Consider the following 25216-nt stretch of genomic DNA (forward strand, 5'->3'; position numbering starts at 1 on the left):
AGTATATTCTACTAATTATATTTTTACATAATAAATAAAAACTCCTGATTGGAGTTTATATGTTTTTTACTTTTTTTAGTGAAAACAAGCAAATACGTGTGACTTTTTTTATTTTTTTATTATTTTTTCACGATGTGAAAGTTGGTGGCGAGAACATAATGATGTAATACTCTTTATGAGATTCAGTATAAAAATAGATTTTTTGTGATACGGTTACACGAATTTTTATATGTGAGACGAGTTAACTTTATCAATATTTACAATAATTAGTAATACTTCTAGCCTAAAAAGTAATATTTTTTCATGGATGACTTAAATAAATGATTCGTCTAATAAAATACGATCCGTGAGATCGTTTCACATAAATTTTTATCTGAATAAATTACGGGAAATCCAATTATTTATTATTATTTTGTTTCAGAGATTTGGTGATTACCAAACATTGAATCTCACAATTCAAGATCTTGCCTTGATTCTAAACGAATTAGCATCATGGAAACAGTGTGTTTATTTGGTCTGAAAGAGAATGCTCGGAAGATTACATTTCCGTCTCTTTTGAACTCTTTTCAATCTGTATCATTAGTGCTATAAATGTGGTGAGAATTAAGCTCGTCATTTCCAATTTTGAATGGGAATTTGTTGTCCAATAATTCAGACTAACATTAAACAGAATTATAATTATTTTCCTAAACCATGCTTTAATCCAACAATCTTCATTTTCGTCCTAGAGTTTAGGGATTTTTTTTTATTTTTTTGATTTAGTAACTTTTACAGAATAATAAACCTCATGACTTTTACATGCTCAAATCCATTGATTTTTAATGTTTCATTCCCCTCGAAAATTTTGTCATATCAATTCGGTAAATTAAAATAATTATTTTTGCACGTGGAGGAAAAAAGTTGAACTAGGCATGGACATAAATGAATATTATTGCCAGAGGCGGCTTAGGATTTTAGGTGTGGGATGGCCATATACTTAAATGACGACAATGTACAATCGCCACCAATAAATATATATTGGAATGTCAATATATATATACACACTAGGAAATACATTTTTTTATATATAAAAGTAGGGATTTAAAAAATTTCGGGGGTCACATATATCGACTACTACTAAGAAAATCAAGTTTCAACTTAATAAAAAAACTTATTTTATTTTTTTTGCCATTTTACACTTTATTTTAAATTTTTTAATTTATACTCCAAAAAGTATTTTTTGCTATTGTTTTCAATACAAAGAAGAAGCAAGGGGTTTTTTTTAAAAAAAAAAAAATCGAATGAGTATGTCACATTGAACTTGTTCAAAGATATTTATTTGACTAATATAATATGTATAATATTATGTTAATGCGAAAATTTATAAAAGTTTTTAAGAAATCGGGTTCTGCTCAATAAATAACATCAACCACTGTCTGTACAAACACAAAAACATACGTGGAATCATTATTATTTTGATTTTAAATATAACAGTGTCAGTGCTAGCAATACGAGGCACTTTTGCAAGGAAAATTGGGTTTACTGTTGAGTGCACTCCACATTTTGAAACGAACATAAATAAATGCAGAATAATAATCAATTTTCAAAAACAATTTTTATATAATAAATTTTCATATATAATATTTATCTGTGTGATACATAATAATTAATAGTTATTCAAAAATTGTTTCCAAATACAATTTTTATGTAATAAAAATTTCATATTATAATAAACTTCAACCTATGGATTATTTATGTGTTTCTTGTGAATAATTCATACAATTTATATATCACCAGCATGTTAAATCTGGCATATCTTGCTTCAAATTGATTAAATTAACATTCATTTTTAATTACGATAAATTATTTATAATCACGTTCATTTAACTAATTTTTGGACGTTTGTAATTGGATTAGCTCTGTAATTTTGTTGAGGAATCTTATTGATTAAAATATTTAAAGAAAATGGGTAACTAAATTGAAAATTGATGGTAATTAATCTGACCTGGCTTAATTATGAAGCAGGGATAGTCTGATAGAGCTACTATCACCGGTGTACATATTTTAAGTGGTTGTCGTATTACTTTAATATATTACTCAAATAATAATAATAATAATAATAAAAATAATAATAGTAATAATAATAATGTGTGGTCCCTACGCCTGCTCTGCTAATTTGCCAACCTCTCTACCATTGTAATAATAATAACCACTTTAAAATCTGAAATAAAGAAAAAGCATGTTTTAGCTTGTAATTATTGTAATGACAAAAAAAATGTATTTAAGTCTGTTCAATAAATAATAATATAGAAGAAAGATCCAATACCAACAAAATCATCATTTAAAATAAGATTATTTTACAAGTAAAAGGATATTTTATCAAATTTTTCTTAAATATAGAAAATTTGGGAAATATACGTACATTGAATTTCATTTTTTATGTGCTTGCGATGTGAAATGATACATAACTTATATTTTACAAATTGCAAATAATAATGCAAATGTATTCTAAAAATTCTGTGTGATTAATTTCAAGGGATAGTTAATTTTTGAACTGAAATTATTAGTTATGGTTACAATTTTTTTAAATAATTGGTTTTAAAACCATCTTAAAGTCATACTACTTTTAGACTTGTGATGGGCCTGTTCTACCAAACAGCGGTTACGGGCAGCAAGTATGAACTTGATTAATGGGCCTACTGAAATAACATAAGAATAATATTACATTGTTTCAATTGTTCATAATTTTGTTCTTCGGCTTAATCACATCCAAAATTTTATCACATTGCATAAATCTTTTTTCGCGATTTCAAAAAATAAAGTTACATTCTTGATTTCACAATGAAACTCACATATCTTCGTAATACTATGATATGGTCCACTTTAAGTCTAAGTCACCGTAACGCTCGAGGTCACTCATATTTTGTTACTATTCTAAACATATATTGTGGGGACCCGGACGCTAATCAAGTTCTTAATCATTATTGAGACTAATTAATCAATTATAAAACAGGGTCTAATTTTTTTTTTAAAATACAAAGCGGAAACGTAATGTAATTTACTCAAATTACATATTAAACATGACATACAAATCCGGTGTTATCTACAAGAATTCCACTAGGTTCAACTACATATCAGTGCTGAATCCTATGTTGCTTCGAAACCCGGATCTCCACGCTATCTAATCTTCTCTCATCCTCTTCTTGACCCTGATCCAGCCCCACCTGTTGTCATGCACACATACAAAACAAGACAACAGCCGGATAACTCCGGTGAGATATAAATATCCCAGTATAAACAATGTATACATGCAATCATATAAAGGCATATACGAAAGCATATAAGAATTATTCATAACATGTCTCATATCAGAAACATAAATCAATATCAAACATGCAATAAACATGAATGATATAACCAATGTAAATCAACATGGCGTATCAGATTCAACTCAACCGACGTGTCGTCTCAGACTCGACTCCACTGACGCGTCGTCTCAGACTCGACTCAACTCTAACCTAGGGATCCCGATGTCTGGATATAGGTAATTATATCGAATCTCAGTCGATAGGAATGAATCAATCCCTAAACGGCATCGATATAATTCATATATCAGTGTCTGGGCGAATCAGCCGCAGAATTGACGAATCAGTCAAGAATTAGGCGAATCAGCCACTAATCAGACGAATCAGCCTGTAATTAAGCGAATCAGCTTAAGTTTAGACGAATCAGTCAATAACCAGACGAATCAGTCGGTGACTAGGCGAATCAGCCTATGACTCAATGACTCAGTAATCAATACATGCATTCAGTATCTAAGTAAATCAATCGATGACTAGCGAATCAGCAGTCATTACATGCAGTGGCTATAAATCAATAGACTACAATCATAAATATCATCAATTGCAAATATCAATGCAATAATTGAAAGTATATGATTTAGGGAGACTCGAGTCAAACCTCACTCGAGTTGTGCAATCCCAACTCAACATTAATTTATACCTTTCTTTCTGATATTCCGACCCTATCGAAATCTCGAACTCAAAGCCTGTCAATACTCAATCTGACAATCACAATATCGAGGGTACAATATCAATACACCACTCAATCAATACTGGATATAATCAGAACCAATCAAATTCTGTTTCAACGGTATAACATCATAATCTCAATATGTCCAGCCATATCATATCAGTTAGATATCAATTCTAACATCTTATAATCAATAACAACTCAATTCTGATATCAAATCAACTGCGAAATTCATAACAATTTCATATGGTATTTGTTCCTCAGTCCGGTTTCAATTATACGATGTCTAACATGCCAAGAACATCATATATGAATCATATCAGATTCTGACCATACCATAATTTCAAAACATATCAAAACGTAGCAAAACTTACGTCCAGTTGTAGCCTACGTCGATAGGAACTCAATACCGAAGTCGGATTCAAAACCGGATAGACGGATTTCTCACAAAAGGCGTAAAGATTTTCAATCCTTTTTCAGAAACCTTTTCTCGATTCTTGCTTTTCATCTGAAGGAACTTAAATGATATACGTGTATATATATCTCCACTTGTATGATAAAGAAACGTGTCTCGTTTTTCTTAACTTTCAGTCGACGCTCGGGCGGTAAGAAAGTACCGCTCGGGCGCCGAGCGTTCTGCCCGATTTCGAGACTTATCATGCATTGGCGCTCGGGCGGTAATATTCTACCGCTCGGGCACCACATCATCTGCCCGAGACACATTGCTGTTGAACATGGGCGCTCGGGCGGTCAGAAACTACCGCTCGGGCGCCACTAGTTCTGTCCAATTTTGTATAATTCATCTACTTGACCCCGTTCGGTCTCGGCATAATGCATCTATAATCATATCAGATTACGTTAATCATCTCAGATTACGTTAATCAAATTCTTGGGCATTACATATATAGTATAGATAAATATATTTGTTAATTGATTTTGAAATAGTTTTTGGAGTTAAGTAACTTAAGTAATGTTAAATATAAATGATGGAGGCATTTGGGTGATTTAAAATTTTAACTTGTATAGTACAGATAAACAAAGAAAAACTACGTACAACTCCGAAAAGTTACGGCAAAATTCATGATGGGACAACAATTAGTTAAAATCAGCAAGATATGTAAAACAAAGCGAGGGCCCATGAAAATCGCTTATGTAGTTTGATAAGAATCGTGGATAATGTTATTTAAATTTTTGAATGAGAAAATCTCGAGTAGAAGTCGGAAAAAATATTGAATTTGTTATATATCGAGATTATCATATTGAAAACATATTGAATTTATCGAATTTTTGGTATATCGTAGATTTTTGTACGGTACGTTAACAATACCAAATTTTTAGGTATGATAATGATATCAATTTGAAAATTTCGGTATATATCGAAATACTTAAAAAATATATAAAAAAATTTAAAATTTATAATATTTTAAAAGAATAAATTTATAAAATTTTTAAAAATATAAGGTTTTTTCGATATAAAACATTATATACCGATATCGTATCGAAATTTTCGATCGACCGTACAATTTTGGTATAATCGATATGCAAGTTATATGTACCGAAATTTTCGGTACGGTATCGATATGTATTTTCTTATACCATAATTTTCAATAAGATACGATACGGTATACCAATTTTAATCTCAACTACTTTAATTTATTACATAAAATTTATATAAGTTTTGTGATTAAAAAAATTATATATTTTTTTAATAATAAAACGTGACGGTTATCCGTACTCGTATGATGTATCTGCTCGGTTAAGTATTGTAAAGAATCTAATACGATTTCTCTTTTTCATACCAAGGAAGAGGTGTAATGCATAGTGTAATTAGATGCCTTCAAAAAAAAAAAATTAAAAGGTGAATAAATGTGAATACGACATTTGAATTGATTTCCTTCCATCCAATTTGGAATCTTTTACTTTCTTACAAATGATTTATTTATTTTATTTCGCAAATGATAAATTATTTTGTATCAGCTAACTTTTGAACATTACTTTAATGATACATATGATGTTTTTTATTCATTTTCACATATTTTGTTTATAATATGTAAGAGAGAATGTGGATAATTTGATAATATCTTTTGGCTGAGTTGAACTCAACCTAAAAAGATAACGCAACAATCTCATTTTCGAGAAATATATAGGATTTATCTATTCAAAATTTAGAGTAGGTTTTTTGTGAGACGATCTCACGAATCTTGTACGGATCAATCCTACCGATATTCAAAAGAAAAAGCAATATTCTTAGCATAAAAATTAATATTTTTTTATGGATGACCAAAATAAGATATATGTATCACAAAATACGACGTATAAGACCGTCTCACACAAGTTTTTGCTCCAAATGAAATCAACAATAATGCTATTTCCAAATGATTAAAAAAATTCGGTGTTGACTTCTTGATTTGAGTTATAACTAAGTATTTGATAAATAACGACATAACTGGTTAAATTATATTCGAAGAAAATGTGTTTGATGAAAACTTGATAGATGAACATTATCGTACGAAATCTAGCGAACTCATTTTAAATCATAAAAAATTTCATAATATAAACATAATTGGTTCATCTCAAATAATAGTTTCTTGCTTATAATTGTTTTAAAAGAGTTATGAATTTTACATATTTTTATATATTTATTTTCATATAAAAAAAGTCGAGAATCTTTATATGTTCGTCCATTGTCATCATTATTTCGGTTTTAAATATTTATTTTTAATATGACAATAAATAGATTATAGAACTCAATTTCATTATTTTTTGATGACAAAAACTTGTGTGATACGGTTTTACATGTCGTATTTCTTGAGACAGATATCTTATTTGAGTCATCCATGAAAAAATATTACTTTTTATGCTAAAAGTATTTTTTTTATTGTGAACATCGGTAGGATTTATATCACAGATAAAGAGTCGTGATATCGTCTTACAAGATACCTACTATTTTTGGATAATATACTATATTATTTGATGTTTACTCTAAAAAATTGAGTAATTTGATTAACAATCATTTCACTGTTAGTTATCAGTTGTTCCGATGTCACCTTGATTTTAATATTTGAATTGTACATTAATCCTGTCGTCCTTTAATTGGTTGAAATATTTTATTTATTATGAAAATTAAATTACCCACACACAGTATTATTAATATGGCCGAAGTTCACTTTTAAAGTTTTCTTTAATAGGTTAGTGTAATAAGTGGGCATGCACTATATGAATCGGACAAAATTTACAGTGATTTGCTACACTGAATTATCGTATGAATTATAAACAATCATTTTTGGCTTACGGATGTAGATCAACTAATTTCGGTGTCACGACTTGTCCAAATTTTCAAATATTTAAAATAACCCTATATATTATAACAATTATGAAAAATAATTACACTAAATATCAAAAATTATCCTACTCAAAATGTATCCCAAAAATAACGTATATATTTTACAAAAAAAATTATATATCTATGCTATTTTGTGAAACTTTTTTACCTTCTTCCTCGAAATTTTATTTCGAAACGTTTAAAAAATATATCAGTGTTTAAACTTAAATTGAAACTATAAGATACTTTATTTCTTACATTTTTTCCGCTATACAAAATATTAAAAATCAAACACACGACAAGATTATATATTTTTAGAGTTAAACGTGTGAAAGACTTGTTTTGGAATTTATTTTTAAAAAGGTTATACCAAACGTGTGTACAATTTTTTTTATCATTTTCGATGGACTAAAGTGCAAATTGACAAATTATGGAGAGACTAAATTGATATTTGAATGGTTGAAATAAAAAAAAAATGTGTGTTGAAATTTTTTTAAAAAAAACAAAAGACAAAAGTGTAATATTAGTATCATATAAGGGTAAAATTGGGAAAAAAAAGTTGATGTCCTTTCTAGGTATTTATTATCATGTCTTCACACTTAATAATATAATATAGAAATATAAATTAGTGTAAGATACACATGTTGCGTATGTTATGATTTTTGAAGTTGATCAAATAATATTAAATAATTAAACCAAGATTGTAAATATAAGCAGAATTAGAGATCATTTGCAAGGACTTACTAAAAATATATTTGATAATAATTGCATAAAACATGTATTTTTTTTTTAAAAAAAAAAACTGATTCGGTTGACAAAGAAAACGGGTGCGAGAATTCTGTATTATTTCCAAAATTTTAATCCACTAAAAAATGAAATTCAAATTATTTAGGTCCTATAAAAAATATTATAACCTTTTTTATAATTATGTTTGTTGCATTATTTGTAAACTACATTGTGACCATAAGTGAAGGTTTCGACTCTTGTATTTTCCCACGTCGAACTTTGCTCTCCTAAAATCTCTTCCAAAATCCCTTCACTTTTCTACCTTTCTGCTTCACTGATCAACGCTTTTGATCAAAATGAATCCTCACGACGAAGAAGAAGAAGAATCCCAGCAACGATTACTCTCAAGTCAGCCTCTCGTTTTCATCGAGGTAAACGAAGAGGAGCGTGCCTACGACTGCACAGAGAGAATCCATGTGATCGGAGTGGACGTGGGATCTGAAGCCGACGAGTACTCCTCCGCTGTACCGCCGTTCTCATGGCGGAAGCTGTGGCTTTTCACTGGGCCCGGATTCTTGATGAGCATAGCGTTCTTGGATCCTGGTAACCTGGAGGGGGACCTCCAGGCCGGCGCTGTGGCCGGGTACTCCCTGTTATGGCTTCTGTTATGGGCCACGGCGATGGGTCTCTTGGTTCAGCTTCTGGCGGCCAGACTCGGTGTCGTGACCGGCCGACACCTGGCGGAGCTGTGCAGGGAAGAGTACCCGAAGTGGGCCCGGATTTTACTTTGGGTGATGGCTGAGTTTGCCTTGATCGGAGCTGATATTCAGGAAGTAATTGGTAGTGCTATTGCGATCAAGATTTTGAGCCATGGGTTCATCCACATATGGGTTGGTGTCATCATCACAGCTCTCGACTGGTAAATATTTGGAGATTGTTGACACATAGTTCTTGAAATCATTTTTTTGAGTTAAAGATAAATTTTTAAATCTTTAGCTAATGCAAATTTGTCCAAATTTTACCTTTTTCTTATATTATAAACTGAGTATTTTATTATTCTTCATCAGATAAAGCAACACGTTAAAATGGTAAGAAATGTAAGTAGAGTTTCTGTTTTGACAGTTTCTTAGGTAAAGAGTGGTTGAGACTTCATATTAAATGCTATAGTATTCTTCATATATCGGATAGAGGAATATGCTAGTATTTGAAAATGGTAAGTTGTGTACATAAAGTTTCAGTTTTGTGCATGAAGATTAAATCTTTGTTTTTTCCCCCACGTTTATAGTGGTTGAGATTCATACGAACAAAACTAATACATTTATTTTTTTTCTTTAAGTATATATTTCCATTGAAATTTTGTATTCATCTTATGACTTGTGTTCCTTCTTCTTCTTGTTTTTCTTCTTCGTTTTGACCAGCTTCGTCTTTCTATTTCTGGAGCATTGTGGTGTGAGGAAATTAGAAGCCCTTTTTGCTGTCCTGATAGCGACTATGGCAATATCATTTGCTTGGCTCTTTGGCAAAACAAAGCCTAATGGTGTTGAACTTCTAAGAGGTGAGAAAATGATCTTTCCGAAAATTTTTAACATTCTTTGCATTTTTGGTTATCTAATATGTAAACTGCGATATTAGGTGTTTTGGTCCCAAAACTCAGTCCCAGCACAATAAAGCAAGCAGCAGGAGTGGTGGGGTGCATCATAATGCCTCACAATGTATTCCTGCACTCCGCACTTGTACAGTCTAGAGAAGTCGACAATCGCAAGGTTTCACGAATTCGGGAAGCTCTCACGTACTTTTCAATAGAATCTGTTGCTGCCCTCACGACCTCTTTCGTCATAAATCTGTTAGTTACCTCGGTTTTCGCGAAGGCATTTTACGGTACACAAGAAGCCAACAGTATAGGTCTTGGAAATTCAGGGCAGTATCTTCAAGAAAAATATGGTGGATCATTTCCAATAGCATACATTTGGGCTATTGGTTTACTAGCTTCTGGCCAGAGTAGCACCATGACCGGTACCTACGCTGGACAGTTTATCATGGGCGGATTTTTGAACATGCGGTTGAAAAAATGGCTACGAGCCCTTGTAACAAGAAGCTGTGCTATCGTCCCTACACTAATCGTTGCTCTAGTTTTTGATACGTATGAGGATTCGTTGGATGTTTTGAACGAATGGCTTAACGTGCTTCAGGCGATTCAGTTCCCTTTTGCTCTTATCCCCCTCCTTTGTCTTGTGTCAAAAGATGAAATCATGGGAGTTTTCCGAATCGGCACTGCTCTTCAGGTACCTTCTTTCTTCATGAGTTCATTCGGTAGAGTCAATATTAGAATTGTGGAACATAAATAGTAGAAATATGGCAAAAACTTGTGTGAGATGGTCTCACGGGTAGTATTTGTGAGACGGATCTCTTATTTGGATCATCAATGAAAAAATATTACTTTTTATGCTAAGAGTATTACTTTTTATTGTGAATATGGGTAGGGTTGACCCGTCTCACGGATTAAGATCCGTGAGACGGTCTCATATGAGACTCACTCTAGAAATATATAGTAGAGAGAATTAAATGCAATACGAGATATAAGTGGGTGAAATGCAGCAGGATAAATCTGTTAGGTCATCTATCCTTACATTAAAACTAAAATCAAGATATAATGATGATCTTAATTATATGAAATCCACTACTAACTTATGTCGACAAAAACATGATAATTTGGATGCTTATGCTGGTAGGTAGCATCATGGTGTGTAGCTGGATTGGTGATGTTGATCAACATCTATCTTTTGGTGGATTTTTTCTCATCCAAGGGACGCGCAAATTTCTTTACTCCTGTGCTATCAGTGTTTGCAGTTGCATATAGTTGTTTCATCATGTATCTTGTTGGAAGGGGAGCTGTGTCTCCAAGTTTGACTCGAAAAACCAAGAAATCGACTAGTGGTTCTTGCATTTGATCCATCAACACAGGCCCCTGAAGATACTAAGAAATAACCGAGATTTATAGGTGACAGACACATATTGGATATGGATAATTATATCATCTGGTTTAGGATTCTGAAGGTTTGAAATAAAACGAAACAAAATTCAACGCAAGGTTTCAAGCAAGGAGAGTTGGTTGTGAAAGTCGTAAAATACAAAAATATGCTTGTGTACGCACAAACTCGGAGGTGAAATAAAGAGTGTTTGCAAATACTTAAAAAGGAGATTATGAACTTTTCGTTTACAATTTTTTTGCAAATTTATGCATTCAATGAGTATTGTGAATCCTTATATTGTAACAACAGTGAAGTGAATGAGCAAATGCAGATATAATTTAATCAAGGACACTTTGATGTGCACTTGCATATATCTGTAACACGGGTACTCCGACTTAGCTTGTTGCAGCATATATGCAGCAGTTTTTAAAGCAGTTCTTGTAGTTTCCTGCTTTCCACACATTGTATCGCCCTTTGCATTACATGATCTTGCGACTGAACGAGAAGACGAACATTACTCATTTGATTTCTGCTCATGTCTACCTTATATATTAATTCTGAGCATATACTTTCCAGTTGCAGGGTGACACATTCCAAGCTTTGTTAGAGTATAAAGCTACTATTTGGATTGCCTACAGGGATTTCGAAATTTTGGAAAGTGTAGTTTAGCATAATCTTCCTCTTGATCTTTTTTTCTTTTGTCTTTTCGTTTTTGCAAAACAAAAATGGTCGCTACAACTTACGAACATCCTATCGAATCGAGACATAGGACATGCATGCTATAAATACCAGGCAATACAACAAAAGATAAGAACACCGAGTATTTCATATGATTCTCCATCAACGACAATGTAATAAAAAATGTGACACCTAGTGTTTCATTATATTTGAAAGAGATATTGAAGGCAAAATGTTACTACCCGGGGTTGGAGACGGGGCAAGTACAACATCCGCTACAAAACAAGAGCTCAGAAACAGTGAAACGGGAAACTAAGTGAAGAAGAGAAGCTTTCATTTTTAGTAATCTGAGGAACTGAAGTTTGGATTTATTCTTGATTTTGTTTTAGACCTAAGTGAGACTCACTGCCACTTCATGTGGCACCCGGGCCGAGGAGGGATGATTGTCGTTGTCATGAGGTTACAAGGATAATGAGCGGTTCCTAACAAATTTCTAGACGAAAGAAAATAAATTAACAGACCTCATACTAGAACAGAGAGATTTAAAAACTTTTCACGTATGTGATTATGCAGTTGAAAATGATTTAAAGATTTGATATATATTACTCATATCATTAAGGTGTATTTTCTTTTCGGAAAATCATCACTTAGGCCATCTTCGACATAAAACTCTATTTTAAAGCAAATCTATTTTAAAATAGTGCAGTTTCTGCACCGAATATAATATTCATCTTCAACTCATCAACTTCAAATCTTACTCTAAAAAAAAATATTCTTGAAATATTTTTTATTTGATTTATTTAATTTTTTTTCTTATTATTTTTTAAATTTAGTGATATAATTATAAGTATATTTTATATTTGATATTATTATTGATACTTGCAATAATATTATTAAAATGATTATTTTAAATATATTATTGAAATCTATATTTTACAAATTGAAATATAAATAATTTAAATTGGTGAAATAAAATTAATATTTGATATTAAATTAAATAACATATTATAAATACAACTTCAAATATTTGAACGACCATATTTATCTCATAAATGATCAATTAAATCATTTCGTAAGCATAGTGAGTGTCTTTGTCTTTTATTTTTTATATCGAGAGAGAAATTCGCTAAATCTGATATGCTCATTGACAGTCATTTCTACCATTGGAGTCGGTGCTTCCCTAGCATCTTGATTTGGTGCACTAAGATCACGTTCATCTTCGATTATCATATTGTGTATTATTATAATATATACTTTCATTATATCATTCAAATAATTTTTCTTCCAACCACATGCTGGAGATGCCACGATCGTAAATCGTGATTGAAGAACGCCAAATGCACGCTCGACATCTTTCCTGCATAACTCTTGTTTCATAGGAAAATATTGCTTCTTTGGACCACGTTCTTTGTGCACGATTGGAAAATAGATTGTTAGATGAGTTTTGACTAGTAGATGAGTTTTGACCGATACGGATCGACGAAACAGCATGGAACGAAACTTAAAAAAAATATATATGATCCATTTAAATTTTGACTTTTTTAAAATAGAGGAAAGTTAGTTTATGAGATAAAAAATAAATATATGGTTTCAAACTAGGCTGTTGTCTTAAAAAATTGGGTTGAGTACTCGAGGTGGATCGAACTCTTTGTTTGGGTCGAGCTCGACCCATTCTTCAGACTTGGGTCGAGCTTGACCCAGGTAGGTCGAGGTGAGTAGGTGAAAAGCTCGACCCACTCTTATTTTTTTAAAAAAAATTAATTTTTTTTTTGTTTTTTCCTTTTTTAATATATCAAATTATTAAATTAATATAATAATATCCTATTATATATAATAATATTATAATTTTATTATAATATTTATAATTAGAAAAGCAAAAAAATTTAAAAAAAGGAAACTTATTTACGCCAAATTTGGCGCAGAGGAAAATAGAGTTGGGTTGTTTTGACACGGTATTTTGATGCTTGGGTTGGAGATGACTCGAATAAGTCCAGAGTTATGCGTGATTGACTTTAAGTTTGTTTACCTAAAATAAATCATAGTACCGGAAATCAACTGCTATCGATGTGGGATATTCAATATTTTGTAATAATAAAATGTTTAATCCAAGTTTGATTCTATCTCAAATGTTTAATCTCACGTTATTATATTAAATCTATCGATGTGGGATATTCAATATTTTACATTAATAAAATGTTTAATCCCATGTTTGATTCGATCTCAAATGTTTAATCTCACGTTATTATATTAAATCTATCGATGTGGGATATTCAATATTTTATATTAATAAAATGTTTAATCCCATGTTTGATTCTATCTCAAATATTTAATCTCACGTTATTATATTAAATCTATCGTGGTTAAATGGTAAAATCATAATGTATCATTTGATCGTGGTCTAAATAATAAAGTCCTCCATCTCGGACATATTATTAATCATGTGACATTCCAATCATTGAAATCAAAACAAGAGGAGTTCCATTCAAAATTAACAAAAATATTGTTAAAAAGGCATTACAAGTTGTAAATTGGGTGTCAATATTAGGCACCGACCGGCGTCTTCATCCTGTTGACCCCTATAAGACACAATCTTGGTTTTGAAGTAAAGTGTTGCCTGCCTGCACTTTCAAAAAAGAAAAATAAATTAATTAATTATAAATGTGACAGCTGCCATGATCATAATTGGTTTTATTGAATTTGCACTTTCTTGGAAGGTCACACTTTGTCTTGGTGCTGCCGTTTCATTTTGTGGCCAAACTTTTTTGCTCTTCTTCTATTCCAATTGGTATCCTAAGATGATTTTATTTAATCTCTTATGAGGAGAAACAGTAATATTTATCAGTGTTCTAAAAAGCTCGCTTAAGCTTGAAACTTGGAAAAAACGCCCCGCTTCGGAGAAAGCGTAAAAAAACAGTCAAACTGTAGTTTGATCGAATTAAGTATAATTAAGGTGTTTAATTAAGCGTGTTTAACCACAATGAATCGCATCTATTAATTTTTTTTATTTTGAAGGTAATAAATTAGGTTTATAATTTCGATGTTTATTTTTTAATTTTAATTATGATTAAGCGTGTCTGATAATGATTTGACAAATATTTAATATTTTTAATGTGTTATAGTTGCAAAAACAAATTAAGATTGTAATTTTGATATTTTATGATTTTATAAATATGAGAATTAATGCATCAGACATAAAATTTATCATATTTATGTATTATTTTATCTATTTATTGGTTTGAGATAATTACAATTACACTGAATATTGGCTCATCCAATAATTATTTTAAAATTTACACTTTTTTTTTGTATCGGCATTTCAAATTTTAACATAAGCAGCATGCATAAAAATAAAATTATAATAAAGTAATATTGACTGCTCGATTATTCTGATTTATTTTACTCAGAGATATATTAAGATCACATTTTCTTTAAATTACATCATAAAAATTTTTGAATTGCCCAGAAACTATTTATGAGATTTTTGCGAGAATTGATTTTGTTAAACAAATCTCTTATTCGACTTGACAAAATTATTTTGTTTAGCATAGATTGAGCTTTGTATCTTTTTGACAAACTCATTATTAATGTTTTCATTTTCATCAATTCGTTTGGTATGATCCAATTTTATATTCAAAATTCAAAACTGAATGATAATTTAAATTGAGAAGCATAACTATCTTATTAAATTGCAATATCCGCTGGAAATTAATAAATAAATAATCAATAGAATCATCAAATCATCATACAAAACTCAAAAAGAAAGAGAAAGGTGCCTAAAGAACAGAGAGAAACAAAGAGACGCCAGGTGTCCTGTGTGTGTGGCAAATAAGGTATGTGACGAATCGTTAACGGGAGTTGAATGAAATTTCGTGGCAAATTGTTGGATAAAAGAGAGTTATCTCTAATTTCCTATATGATGATGAAGAAGCAGCCAACGAACAGTGCCAAACTTCCCAGTACGGCGCTCATCAATTTCTCTGCCCCACTCTGAAAAAAAGTTAAAAACAAACAAAAAATGTAAAGAAAAGCACATAATATAATATTAAACAATTTGCCCCCAAAAAAAGTCGGGATATCATTGCGGCGCTACCGTCTACCGACAAGGTGCACGTTAAGAACAAATCGATGTTTTCCTCAGACACGCTCAATTTGAACGATAAGTTGATTTACGAGCAAAATAACGACTCGTAGTACCAGATCTGGATGATTCTTAGGTTAAATAAATTGAAGGAGTAATAATGCGCACCAGATCTTTAACTGCCGCGGGACTGGGAGATAGCTCAGTGCTGGGGCCAGGAGCTTCGGTCGGCGGTGCAGGCGGACTGAGTAGCTCAGGAGCAGGACAGGAGCAGGAGAGATGCTCTTCTTGCTAGGAGCCGGTGCGGTGGCCGGAGGCGCTGAAATAGGAGCAGGTGGAGTTGCTGCCTCGGGCTGCCGGAGTTGGCGGGGACTGTACTGGGGCTGGTGTCGGCGGCGAGCTCACGGGCGAGGAAGCCGGAGGCGAAATCGAAACTTCAGGTGTAGAACTTACCGGAGATGAAGTCGGAGGAGTCGAAACTGGAGCTGCAACGGGCGCAGCTGACGGTGGTGTGGGACGGGACGGCGACGGTGGCTGGAGCTGGCGCAGCCGCAGGGGACTGACCGATGACTGAGGAAGCCGCAATGCTGATAAGTGCAAGAAGAAATCCCGTTCTCCGATCCATGACCGCAATTTCGTTGAAAGAAGCGTGAAATGTTTACAGTAAACCGAAAACGCTCACAATGGACTATTAATTAAGATATAATTAATGTGGATTTAATAGAATTGAAGGGGCGGAGTGATATATAAATAGGCCTGAATTTGCGTGGGCCGGACAATCATTGTGCTGTACTGAGGCCAATTAAACAGACTGGATCTAGCCCATTTAGCCTGTGAACTTGTCACCTCACTCAACGGCTATATATATATATATATATTTAAGCCGTTGTAATGTTCTTTTCTTTTCTTTAAACTAAATAAAAAATAAAATTATTATAATTTTAAAATCAAAAGTATGCCGTTGGTGAGATGATTAATTAATCTTGGTGGTTGATTAAAAGAATGATATGTTGAACACCAAATGTAGCACTTTTAAAAAACATTCAACATAGTTTCAAAAAAAAAAAAAAAACATTCAACAACAGTGCATAAAAAATTCTACATTTTAAATATTTTATTCAAAAATAGTTGTTTTATGGTTTTAAAAATAAAAATATTTTAGGACAAAAAATTGATCTTTTTTATATTTGGCGGCGAGTAACATAGGTGTTTAAAACATGAGTGAGTCTTATGTGAGACCATCTCACAGATCTTAAAATATTTTTTCATGAATGACCCAAATAAGAGATCCGTCTCATAAATATGACCCGTGAGACCGTCTCACACAAGTTTTTGTCTTAAAACATTATGCATGCTCCGAACCTCCGATATTTTCATAATTTCATAAATTTATGTTGGATCATTATTGTAACATTAAACTGGAAATGAATTTTCTAGGCAAATAATGAATTACTACAAATGAAGCTAATGGATTCTCGAAACATAAATTGGACACCTATGTGTTTATCGTTGAAATAGCGCACATACATGTTATATGTATAGTTTTTGTTAACATTGGAACTTAAACTTAATTCAACTCCAAAATTTATGATTCTTTTTCTGATATTGTTGGTACTGTTTTTATTGGACAATATGTTTTGCCAAAATTTTATTGTATTTCTGATAAAAAGAAAATTGTCCTCATCCGTTCATTTAAATACAAATTCTCAATATAAAGGTTAGGAAAGTGAGAAGTTTCAATCAAGGTCTATCTCAAAATAATGTTTTAATTGTTTAAAGGATATTTCCAAATAAACAACAAATATTTATAAAAATATAATCACATTACTATTTGATCTAAAAAATCACATTTCATTTACGACTAAAAATATTCCCCAAAAAACGATTATTTTTATTTTTTATAATAAAAAAACATAAAAAAATATTATTTTAAATATATAAAAATAGATTAGTTGATTAGGAGCTATTGTTGCAGCTGGAATGGAAGCTTCAGTGAGGTGACAAAACGATTGAAACAGCACAAGCTGTAAAGCAGCGATAATCATGGAGCAATTTCTCTTTCAAATTCAATCCAGTTTCCACCATTTACTTCATGGGAAAAAAATTACACGAATAATACTAAAAAATACATCTATTTATCTTATTTTACGCTAACAATCGATTGTTAATTAATAATAAATAAATAAATAAATCAAGACATAAGTAATAGTTATACAATAATAATAGAATCTGATTTTACGCTACAATTGATTATTAATTATTTCTTTTTTATAAAATAAGGGAATATTTTTTTAAAAAAAATATCTTTCAATAAAATTAAAATATACCAGCCTGATAATTATTAAATTCATGTATCATGATAATAATAATAATAATAATAATAATAATAATAATAATAATCATTCATGCATCCATTAATTACCATTAGTTCGTATATCGATTTCATTTCACTATCAAATTTAATTAAATTAATACACACACACACACACACACACACACACATATATATATATATATATTATATATATATTTATTTATTAAATCATCATATTTTACATATAATTTAATAATAAATCAGCTGTTCATGTGCCAAATTAGTTTATAATATTATATAAGTTGTTTGATACAAAATTCTGAAACTCGTGAAGCGTGATTGTCAAGCTCCCAATTTTACAAGTTCAAACAAGTTTAATTATATGAGATTAAGCTAAAAAAATATTTTTAATTGTAATATAATTTTAATTATATCATATCAATATTTGATCAAAGAAGACATAAATGTACAAAATAAGTATAAACTGACAAGCATATGGATTTTAGGATTTTTTTAGTTTTCAAAAGTAATAAATAATTAAAGTACACACATTTAGGGGTCTTTAAGCTTTTTATAGGTATAAAAAAGGCATATATTTACACATTTAATTTTTTTAAAAAAAATTAACTTCAAATTTTAAAAATAAAATTTAACTAATTTCGTATAACAAATCAATCTTAATCACGATTTTCAACTATTTTTACGCATTTTTTTCTTTTTTACATCTAGTGTAGTCAAACCACATGTTGACCGCTCTTTCCACAAAGAGAATATTTTTAACTTAATTCGTTTTTTTTTTAAACATTGGTTTGATAACTTTTTATATTTTTTAAAAAATAAAATGAAGTGTTGCCTCATCCAAATAATTTTTAAGATTTAATGTTAATATCTTTAAATCCCTTCATTTTTACATTTACAATGTCATAAAAAATTAATATAATTTATTCTTTGGAGTATAATAACACACTTAAAAATTTCAAATATTTTTATATATAAAAACCTGACTAAACACAAGGAATTGAGCGAATCTCTTGGTTATGTTTGGTACGTGTGATAGGATAAATAAATGATTAATAATATAAGAATTAAAAAATAGAGATATTGATAAAAAACATGGTGGGATAAAATTTACGGTGTTTAGTATGATTTTAATATTACGTATTAATTTTGTACATGAACATAAAATGACCAAACATCCCCACATTTTTAATAGCCAAGTCCACCACCATCGCCTAAATACTCACAACTCCTTTAATGGCCACCACCAAAACCTCCACCACCACCCAAGCCGCCTCACCTCCTACTCCTCCTCCACCACCCAAACCTCCACCACCTCCAAAACCGTCGCCCCCACCAAAACCACCACCATCTCCGAATCCACCACCACATCTGAATCCACCACCACCACCGAGACCTCCACCTCCACCCAATCGGCGCAGAAGACATGGGATTGTATTGAAATTGAGAGATCGGCGCAGAAGACATGGATGATATCTTGGACTTGATGAAGGAGAGAGAAAGGGATATTTGAACTTGATGTTACATCATTCTCACTACATTTTCATTTGTTGCCACTGAAGCTGTCTCTTATTCTTGATGAGATCTTAGCAAACACTTCCTCCCTTCGGGGGCGGTTCGCGTACAGCATCCACAGGGCAAGACTCAGCATGACTCCTACTGATATAAGTGCTAATCCAACATTTACAAGGCGAAGATTGTCCTCCAATGGAGGACAATAGTTTGTGGTGATAAATAAATGGAATAAATTATCACACCTAAATTATCAATATTATTTGTCCAACAAATTATAGCTATAGTGCGTGCTTTTTCTTATTTCACGGGCCCATATATTTGATCAAAAAACCAACCAAACATTGGATATATAATAATTGTTATCTTATCATGGGCTAATCCTATCTATCAAACATATCCTTAATATTTGTTTACATTCAAAACTAAATATATATAATTATTTTAGATTTAAATGTCGAAAGACATGAGTTCGACTCACATTAAAACAATTATCCCTCACCTCCGTCGTAATTTTTAAAAAATAGATCTAATTATCTTATTATCAAAGAAAAAGAAAATATGGCGATAAAATTTTAATAGTAATATTGAAATAATTCGACATAATCACATGCCCACCAAGATATACTTCAAGGTGTAGAGAAGAATAGACACAAACCCAGCAAGGATCCATGAATAACAAGAAACCTTGCTAGCTTTATCTGGAATCTCATCCCGCTATTAATGCAGGATTGGCCGCTGCCTACTTTTTCTTTTCTTTATCTTTCAATAAAATAAACTAATCAATTTATCTAATTACTCGATGAAATAACCAAAATATTTATAATTTAATTGTGAAAATCACAACATTTTTTTTTCAAAGTAAGTCTTTTGTAAGACGGTCTATATTTTGAGTGGTACACTATTCAAATCCCAACTGATAAAGAATAATGTGTAAATCGAATTTCATGGGTAGTGCTTTCTGAGTTTGATTTCTTCTCAAGTTATTCCAGCTTGAACTCTAACCTTGTTCAGGAATACCAGTGAATCCAAAAATACCCCCTGCTTTGTTCTAGAATGTAAGATATGTTATGTGAACATGGTTTGATATATTTTACTAGTTGATCTTCTGGAATAGAAAAGTGTACACCGGAGCGATTCGATTTTCGGGTTTTCCGATGTTTACTTTCACCTCTACCCAGCATGGCTGAAGCCGAAGATATCACATATTTGGACAGCCCACAATAATTGATAACAGCTGATTTTGAACTGAATGAATAATGGCACGAAAACATTAGGCCCCATTGTCAAGTGGGGCGACAAGGGCGGGGCTACAGCCCACACTACTGCTATAATGTATATAAATATTTATTAAAACAATTATTTATTTTAGCTATCTTCTATATATATGTATGTGTGTGTCTATATATATATATATATATATATATATATATATATATATATATATATATATATATATATATATATGCAGGGTAACAGTGGACGACAGCTGAGTTGACGCACAGCTATTGCCCACATGTGCATTTTTTTTTTAAAACAACGTTTAGCGACGACTTTTAAGAATCCGTCGCCAATAGCGATGGATTTTTACAAACCGTCGCTAAACGTCTAATTTTTTTAAAAAAACCGGACAGAGGGGGACAGAGAGGCGTTCACAAAATCGATTCTCCCGTCCAACCTACCGCCCCACAACACAGAAAAGTTTGAGAGAAACTCGAGCTTTTAAATTCCTATTTATTCATAAAATTGTGAGGTTTCAAGCACACTGTGCTTTTGAGGCGCACGGAAAATTTTTTATTTGACCCGCACTTACATTCACACATACATCGAACCAAATTTTTATTTTTAACAACTTCGATTTACATTCACGCACATATTTTTATACTCGAGGTTTTCTAACACATTCACGCACAAATTCTACCGGGAGTGAGAAATTTTCCAACAATATCGAGTTACCTTCGGATTTGAGGCGCACGGAAAAACCTTACACGAGATCTCCAGATTTGCCTTCAGTTGAACCTCACTTTTCTGTGTTGTGTTTCTCTCAAACTTTTCTGTGTTGTGGGCGGTAGGTTGGACGGGATAATCGATTTTATGCATGTTCCTCTGTTCCCCTCTGTCCGGCTTTTTTTTAAAATTAGACGTTTAGCGACGGTATTTTAGATTTCGTTGCTAGTAGCGACGGAATATGAAAAACCGTCGCTAAACGTTGTTTAAAAAAAAAAAAAAAAATGCACATGTGGGCGACAGCTGACGGTTACACTGCACCCTTGGGTGCAGGGTAACAACCCTCTTTTATATATATATATATATATATATATATATATATATATATATATATATATATATATATATATATATATATATATAATCTAACACTAATTTTTTTAAAATAAATTATTTACTTACTCCAAAAATTAATTTTTAACTAAATAAACTGTTATATAAACAAGCAATTCATGTTGAGTTAGTTTATTTTGATTTACCCTACATTTCTCAATTTAACCACCCGACTTTATTTAATTTAGTATATTTATTTTAGTTGAATTGACTCGATAGTCATAATCTTAGAAAAGATTACTGAGATTATAGAAATTTAATCAATTGCTTGAAATGTTACTAAACTTTAAAGTACTTCATTTAAACACAAAAGAAACAAAACACCCAGTGAGCATATAGATCAATAATTTCGAATTATTGGATTTCAAATAGATTAAAATTACGTTATTTTCAAATTCGTTATATATCAAATCAATATTTTTAATAATTTTATTATTAAAATAATTTTCAAATCAAATATTTATATCCAAACGCAATATTATTATTGTTCTAGAATATGATTCATACAGCAGAACTCGACAAAGAAACAAAAACTAAATAGTTAACACCGAATAATGACATTATCACGATACCTAAGCACAATCGAACATTTTCATCACCGTTGTTTTTCCGTTGAATCATTCGTCAACGATATCCCGCGTAATATGTCGCAGCAGCACCGGGATGGTGATCTCCGGCAAGCTGAGCTGCGGCAGGTGGCCCTCGGTTGACATCACTTCCACGATGGATTTCCCGCCGAGATTCTGGTGTAGATATTCCGCCACGGCCACCGGCACGGCCAGATCCTTGGAGCTCTGAAGGATGTGACACGGGACAGTAACACGCGACAGGAAGTGCCTCAGATCAAAGGTGAAAATGGTTCGAAACACACTGAGTGCGATGTCGGGTCGCATGTTGAATAACGTCCGGCTGAACTCCTGCACCGCCACCGAATCCATGTCTCCACCCACCACCAGCGGGGCGAAACCTGATATCCAGGATTTGTAGTTTGCTTCCATTGCGTTGCAGAGTTGGTCGATTTCTTCTTTCTCGAATCCTCCGTAGTAATCGTCCGTGTTTATAAACCTGCTCAAAATGTGTTAGTGAATTCAGCTCTGCGAAATTCCATTCGTTGTCCCATTATCCAGAATTAAAAAAAAAAAAAAGACAGGAAAGATTGTACCTCGGAGAAGCTGAAATCAAGATGATCTTGTGGAACAAATCAGGGCGGAAGATGGATGCGATAACTCCAGTCATGGAGGACAAAGAATGGCCCACATAAATACAGCTCTCGACACGAAACTCCTCAAGAATCGCAAGCAAATCATACGCATACCCTTCAAGATTGGCGTATCTCTCGAAATCGAAATAGTCCGGATTCGTCGGCCCGGCTCCCATGTTATCATACACTATGACTCTGTAATTGTCGACAAGGTGAGGCACCAAATGCTTCCACACAGATTGATCGGTGCCAAAGCCATGACCGAGGACGACGGTCTGCTGGCCGGAGCCTAGAACCCGTACGTTGTGGGCTTCTTCGACTGTGCCCATATTCGAGGAGTTGGGTTTAATCTACAGTTTGCATTTAAGGAATTGGGATTTATGGGCTGATATTTTTTGACTTTTTGTATGTGGTGGCCATCACATGACCGGGCATAAAGCGACTTGTGTGGTGTCCATGTCGGCCAAGTGTGTGTATACATACACCGTCTCTGTTAACCAAAAAGGTTGAAAAAGAAAGGTTGATAATTGATCGGGTTACGCTAGCATGAACCAACTGTTACTGGCAAAAAGGTACTTGGATTTAGAAGAGTTATTCGATTTAAAAAGAAAGTTTTGTTTAGAATTTTTTTTATGTAAAATATGGGGTGATTTGAGGAGATTTTTGGTAAGATAAGAAGAGTAATTATGGAATTAAATATTTTGGTATACTCTAAAATAGATATTCTAAGAGTCTCACATTTAATAATATAATATTTATGAATGAGATTTGGCCGTGTAATGTGTTCAGACCATCTCCAACCCACTGCACTACATTCTGCACTATATTCTGCACTACAATAGTGTAACACTAAATTCATCTCCAACCTATCTACACTACATTCTACACTAAAAAAGAATATTCTCAGAATATTCTTATAATATTAATTTTAATTCAATAATAACTATTTATAATTTCATTACACAATTATACATAATAAATGTAATTATATTATTTCATTATTTATTAGAAAATCGATTAAAAAAAATAGAAATATACAATCTATTTAATTTTTAAAATTTTTTTAAAAAAATCTAAATTATTATTTATGTTTCAAGAATAAATTTTTTAAAAATTTAAAAATAAAAATATTAATTATATAATTAATATATAATAGAATATTAAATATTTATAATTATTAAAAAACAAAATAAAATTTAAAAAAAAAATAAAATATTGTGCTGCGCCACATGTAGAGTTGCTTTTAGAGTAACTCTAGTCCAGCACCAAAAATGGTGCTGGATTGGAGTGAAAATCCTTGCTCCACAATGGAGCAACTCCATTGTGGAGCAATGATTGGAGTTGCTCTCACAAGGTCCTTTAGCTGTAGTATAGTAACCTAGAAATACATATGATATAATTGATCCATCATCATATTTTTTGGAAAATAAATCTTGCATGCAATCTTCTAAAATAGCGTGCGAAATTTCCCAAGACAAAATAGCATTCAATAGAATTTTATTTAACAGACAAGATTTTGTTTTCATACTCATATTAGGTCCAACTTAATTTAAAATCGAATCAGAACAAATCTATTACCGGGATAAACCTATCGTTATCCATCTTTTTATCCATAATAAAATTCGAATCTGGGATTTTATTTAAATTATTACACGTGGGCGCACGTTCTTCACTTCTTTGTTTGGACAACAAATTTAATAGTTCTGGAGATGATAAAATATCCTGCATCTCGAAGTTGGTTACACTTGGAAATGGAAACAAGATATTTAATAAATGTCGATCATCTCATCTGCCACCAAAAAATACAAATATATAGAAAAATTCTTACAATTAATTGAATATATTATATCACGAGTAAGCATTTCTAAAAAATCTTAATTCATGATTTCACGCTTGTAGATGTAAGCCAAATCAATTAACAAAATTTTTTTTTATAACTTTCACTACAAAATATATATATCACCATAATGCAAAACATAAATTAACAAATATTTTTTTCGTCTCAACCCGCATGTCAACCCAAACTCGTTGTCTGTATTCGTAACAC

At 31.8% G+C, this 25216-nt stretch overlaps 2 protein-coding genes and 1 long non-coding RNA gene across 3 annotated transcripts; 1 reads left to right on the top strand and 2 right to left on the bottom strand.

The window, feature by feature from the left end:
- The first annotated feature begins 8291 nt into the window (after positions 1–8291).
- On the top strand, positions 8292–11267 carry LOC140823600 (metal transporter Nramp3.2-like). Its single transcript, XM_073185021.1, has 4 exons — positions 8292–8978; positions 9478–9614; positions 9692–10341; positions 10789–11267. Exons 1-4 carry the CDS (start codon positions 8416–8418, stop codon positions 11005–11007), a joined length of 1569 nt encoding a protein of 522 aa, XP_073041122.1. The 5' UTR covers positions 8292–8415; the 3' UTR covers positions 11008–11267.
- A 4144-nt stretch (positions 11268–15411) lies between these two features.
- On the bottom strand, positions 15412–16680 carry LOC140824788 (uncharacterized). The gene is made up of 2 exons (XR_012116458.1): positions 15953–16680; positions 15412–15693 (listed from the first exon to the last, which is right to left on the bottom strand). It is a non-coding gene; the product is annotated as an uncharacterized lncRNA (long non-coding RNA).
- Positions 16681–22427: 5747 nt separating this feature from the next.
- Positions 22428–23525, bottom strand: LOC140823601 (karrikin insensitive 2 receptor IA). The gene is made up of 2 exons (XM_073185022.1): positions 23131–23525; positions 22428–23033 (listed from the first exon to the last, which is right to left on the bottom strand). The coding sequence occupies exons 1-2, from the start codon at positions 23496–23498 to the stop codon at positions 22586–22588; spliced, it is 816 nt and encodes a 271-aa protein (XP_073041123.1). The 5' UTR covers positions 23499–23525; the 3' UTR covers positions 22428–22585.
- Between the last annotated feature and the right edge of the window lie 1691 nt (positions 23526–25216).

Source organism: Primulina eburnea, chromosome 2, assembly GCF_022965805.1.
Source record: "Primulina eburnea isolate SZY01 chromosome 2, ASM2296580v1, whole genome shotgun sequence".
NCBI lineage: Eukaryota > Viridiplantae > Streptophyta > Magnoliopsida > Lamiales > Gesneriaceae > Primulina > Primulina eburnea.

Excerpts from the sequence above, each read along its gene's own strand:
- LOC140823600 (XM_073185021.1), top strand. The coding sequence starts at position 8,416 with ATGAATCCTCACGACGAAGAAGAAGAAGAATCCCAGCAACGATTACTC. Across the intron at positions 8,979-9,477 it reads ATCATCACAGCTCTCGACTG|CTTCGTCTTTCTATTTCTGG; the intron begins GTAAATATTTGG and ends CGTTTTGACCAG. Across the intron at positions 10,342-10,788 it reads GAATCGGCACTGCTCTTCAG|GTAGCATCATGGTGTGTAGC; the intron begins GTACCTTCTTTC and ends TTATGCTGGTAG.
- LOC140823601 (XM_073185022.1), bottom strand. The coding sequence starts at position 23,498 with ATGGGCACAGTCGAAGAAGCCCACAACGTACGGGTTCTAGGCTCCGGC. Across the intron at positions 23,034-23,130 it reads TTGATTTCAGCTTCTCCGAG|GTTTATAAACACGGACGATT; the intron begins GTACAATCTTTC and ends CATTTTGAGCAG.